A 4,584-nucleotide genomic window follows, 5' to 3' on the forward strand; every position below is an offset into this window, starting at 1 on the left:
TTAGGAAGATAAATTATTGTGCTATTTGACATTATTCGGACTCATAACTTATGATAGACTTTATGTGACGAATAGCGCTATCTGACAGTCGTGAAACGCAACAATAGTGTTTATCCTACCAATAAGTAATAAATAGCTAATTTGGAACTTATGTAGAACTTATCCGTACATTGTGAAACAGACCCTCAATGAATTAATGTAATCAGTGGTTAACACTGATTTATTAGTTTGGCAAAATAGATTTATCAATTGGCTAAATAGAAATGCATCCGATATGGTCTAGTGGCTAGGATACCTGGCTCTCACCCAGGAGGCTCGGGTTCGATTCCCGGTATCGGAAGTCTTCTTTTTTTATTTTTATTATTTAAATACTTATAAAACCGAAGAAATAATTGATAATTATTTTGTTCGCTATAACGCTAATATGGGAATAATTAAAGAGATAGCTAATACATAAGTTTGAATAATATACAACTGTAAATGTCATTTTAAACATTAACCTTTTTGTCCTTTACAAAATCGTATGCACTTATCAAAGGCTTCATTTCAACCGATAAAACTAGGTATGCTAATCAAAGTCAGAAATCCACTTTAATTATCGCCGTTTCATTAATTACGATTCAGATTGAATGAGATCCGAACTGTATTAGAAATGTAAAACAGATGAAATGAGTTTTCAGTTTGGCAACCAGAACCGCTCAAGCTTCTCGACCACCTCATGCGATAATATACTCAAAAGTCAACTCTCGTATTTCGTTAATAGGCGCAACAAATATTGCTCAAGCCTCATTGCTTTGTATTGAAGGCTTTGTGATCTCGAGTAATGAGAGAACGAGATACGTAGGTAGACTTTTACATGTGAAATATCTTATATAATACTTCCTCTATCTCAGTAGCAGATAAAATTACCCAGTGCGCAAACACAAAGCTGTTATAAAATATCACTATTTGCGATTTCATATTTTTCTGTTTTAAATATGTTTTTCATTAAAAGCCCACACCGCTCTCGTCCCAGACATGTTCGCCCTAACCTTGACGTTGACTCGATGACTACAGACCAATAATAAGAAATTACTCAAATTCAAACATTTGTTTAGATTTATTTATTGAAGTTATACTTCTTTAGGCGTGTTATGAAAAATTTATGAGAGTGAAATTTTACGATGCGCGTGCACCGTGACACAAAATTAACAGAATGAAGTTGCCCACGGAAGATGCTACGGCATTCTACATAATTTAAAAACAACATTCAAACAATAATAGAATATATGTTATACTTAATATAAGAGAATAATAATAAATATTTATTTATTAAATTTTTCAAATGTAAACTGAACTTGACTATAATGACTCCGTTTCCAGTCTTTGATTATTTAATTGTAATTAATTATTTGCATGCAATCAAAAACTATTTTTAATAATGCCAAAGAAGTATAACTTGTTACGCGCGTACATAAGTACACGCACCCTTTTTTTTATTTACACTTAATTGCAAGAAATACAGTACAATTAAATTATTTATTTATTAGAGGGCAAAGGACGATTCGAGCTATCTCTTCCAGGCAACCAAAATGTAATACTTTTTTAAATTAAATAAGGTGAATTCAAGAAGTGCAAAACTACATAAGATCATAAACATCATAAAAAAAGCAATTATAACATATGTTGACAATGTAAAGGACACATGAGTTACAATAACTTCAGTTAGTTCACTACTAAAGTTAGGGTTATAATTTGGACATTGCTTGTACAGGAGAGCATTAAAAAAGATACGGAAAGAGCAAAGCGGATAGAGACAGGAAGTAAATTCCATAGCCTCATTCCGGAGACTCTTAAAGATTCACCGTTCCAATTTTATTTCAAAGTTTCGTAAGTGTTTCAAACGCAAACTGAGATATATATATCAGTCGTTAGCTTGGAATGGACAACCAACTTTATCATTAATTAGACGCGTCTAGCGGTCTAAGTTTAAACTGAGACTATTGTACTAAATGAAACGCTTAATTGAATACGTATTTAAAAAAAGTTAAATATAATTTCGTTACATTAATAAAAAAAGGATAATTTCACACACACAGGGAGATATCGGCTCAAAAATGTATTCTAATTTTAGAAGCTCAGCTAGTTGATTGATGATTTGAAATAGTACATTAAAGAAATCTAGTAGTATATTAAGAACATCATTAATCAATTTACCTTAGCTGATATATCCGATATGGTCTAGTGGCTAGGATACCTGGCTCTCACCCAGGAGGCTCGGGTTCGATTCCCGGTATCGGAATATTTTTTTAACTTAGTGATTAAAAATCAGGTGTCCACACAGCCTAAGAACTTGTGATAGTTGAAGTTTATGTAGTCTGTTGTAAAAATACCAATATAAACAATGAAATTGCTGATTTATCTTTAAATATATTATAAATCTTCTGTGCATTTATTTGTAAATAAACTCCTCCTAAACGGCTGGAATGATTTTGATGAAATTTTTCGTGTATGTTCGATTGTTTTAGATTTATAACTATATAATTGTTTCTAATAAGGACAACGTCTGTTCCTCTAGTTGATTATATAATTCAAACCAATTTTTACACTCTTCACGCTTTTAAGATTTAAAAAAACTTATCCATAGTCCTTGTAAATAGTTCCATATTTAAAAAAGAATTGTTCCAATATTCTTAATTCAAACGTGGCATATAACAATCAGTCATTAACAATGAGGCTGGCGTAGGGCATTGTGTCCACTTCCGCTGTACAAAATATTAAAAAATTCCATCACACCACCCCGACGCTAACGCTTATCTCCGAGTGACATATACGCCCTTCAATATGTAAAATGTGGCTTTTTACATTTCAATATTGATATTTATACAGATATACTCGAGAGTTACATAATAATATAGGTGGGAACAAGCGATAGCCGTGTTAATCGAATTCGCGTTAGTCGGGGTACTACTATTGCTACTACTGTTGATGCCAACCCCCACGACACCTCAGAGACTCAGGCCTGCACAGGATTATACGTTTAGATGTTCGTTTGAGAACACCCGTGCAGTAACCAAAGTACCTCGGTGCGGCTTTGAATACCGGTGGGGTTTGACTTCGTACGTACTAATATTGTAGCCAATCCCGACGTCGCCTCAGAGACTCGGGCCTGCACGGGATTAGACGTTTAGATGTTCGTTTGAGATTTTTTTTTTTTTTTTTTTTTTGAGAATGGAATCTCGCTGTTGGCCTTTAGGCCTTTACAGCTCAGCTCGGGCTGGTTGGCGAGCGTAGCTCGGCCAGAATGGCGTTTTTCCCGCGACTAGCGCAAGGGCGTCTCCCGTGAGACTCGAACCTCGGCTTGGGCCGTCGCGGGGTGGTCAATCGCCTGAAGGGCAGGACGGAAACTCACTGGAGTGAGCGAAGTGCTAAGTAGAGGTCCTCGCCTTCCCCGGTGAAGGCGGTTTTTAACCCTAATCTGTGTCTGAATGCTTGATTGTTATTATTGGCCGCGCGGGCGGCTTTTAATTTAATGTGTTAGCTACGTTAATTGGATCATCCGAATCCTTTAGTGTGTAAGTGTACCTGGGCCTCCTAAGAGCCTTTTGTGTCGGGAAGGGGTAATATGGTCGTAACTATTGCGGTGTGCCGGATTCCACAAATTGCCGCACGGACTTAAGGAGCAGGGCGTGCTCGGTTATTACCTCCACCTTGGTGGACGCAGTTTTGGCGGACTTAAAGGCCTCCGCGAATGCGACGAGTGCGTCTAAGTCTATAGCGTCTATTACGCTGAACGCAAGATTAAAAGCGTCGCGGACGCTGCCTGACTCCTCAGTTGCCTTTACGGGAGGGCTGAGGGCTTTAGGAGGGCTCGCATTTGATGTGGGCCTCTCTTTTAATATAGGGTTTGGCGCAGGGACCTGGGAAGGCGCTGCGGTTGCGGGTTTAGATGGCAGAGGCGGGAAGGCTTCTGCCGTGAGTTGGGGAGGGCCCTCCGTAACGGAGGGCTTGGCCCATGGACTAATACCGGGAGGCGGGGCCGGCACGTATGAGGGCTTTGCTCCCATGCCACGACGGGCCGCGTCGCGACCCACCATGCGCCAAGACGGCGGTTTATGCGCCTTGGGGGCCCTGGGACAACCGCGATAATTCGCAGGGTGCCCATGTTGCCCGCAAAGCACACACGCCGGCGGCTCAGCACATGGAAGAGTACGCTTGCAGTCCGATGTGCCATGGTCGCCTAGACACTTGACGCACCGCGCCCTTGCAAAGCAGTTACGGGCAGCGTGCCCGTAGAGTTGGCAGCGATGACACTGCCGTGTGAAAGAATGTTTGAGGGGAGTTTCAACCCTCAACCCCGAGAGCTTACAACACTCCCGAAGGTTAAAAATCTTTTTCCCGCTCGGAGTAGGGTCTAATACTACGAGTACCATATCGTACTCTTCTTTAGTGGTGCGGTTTAACATGCGGAATACATCCCTTACGGGGTATCCCTGCTCGGTCAGATCTGACTGGACGATCCCGGAGTCTATTTCCTTAGGGATGCCCTTGATGACTACCCTAAGGACGCGTTCCTCGGGCAGGGGGAAAGTATGACCACCGATA

At 40.1% G+C, this 4,584-nt stretch overlaps 1 protein-coding gene and 2 non-coding genes across 3 annotated transcripts; 2 read left to right on the forward strand and 1 right to left on the reverse strand.

Moving 5' to 3' along the window:
• Positions 1-268: 268 nt before the first annotated feature.
• Trnae-cuc lies at positions 269-340 on the forward strand. Its single transcript has one exon. It is a non-coding gene; the product is annotated as a tRNA-Glu (tRNA).
• Positions 341-2,209: 1,869 nt separating this feature from the next.
• On the forward strand, positions 2,210-2,281 carry Trnae-cuc. Its single transcript has one exon. It is a non-coding gene; the product is annotated as a tRNA-Glu (tRNA).
• Positions 2,282-3,614: 1,333 nt separating this feature from the next.
• Positions 3,615-4,076, reverse strand: LOC125057693 (proline-rich receptor-like protein kinase PERK9). Its single transcript, XM_047661504.1, has one exon. It carries the CDS (start codon positions 4,074-4,076, stop codon positions 3,615-3,617), a length of 462 nt encoding a protein of 153 aa, XP_047517460.1.
• Between the last annotated feature and the right edge of the window lie 508 nt (positions 4,077-4,584).

This window comes from Pieris napi, chromosome 2 (genome assembly GCF_905475465.1).
Source record: "Pieris napi chromosome 2, ilPieNapi1.2, whole genome shotgun sequence".
In the NCBI taxonomy this organism is placed as follows: Eukaryota; Metazoa; Arthropoda; class Insecta; order Lepidoptera; family Pieridae; genus Pieris; species Pieris napi.

Coding starts and splice junctions, on each gene's coding strand:
- LOC125057693 (XM_047661504.1), bottom strand. CDS start 4,076: ATGGTGGGTCGCGACGCGGCCCGTCGTGGCATGGGAGCAAAGCCCTCA.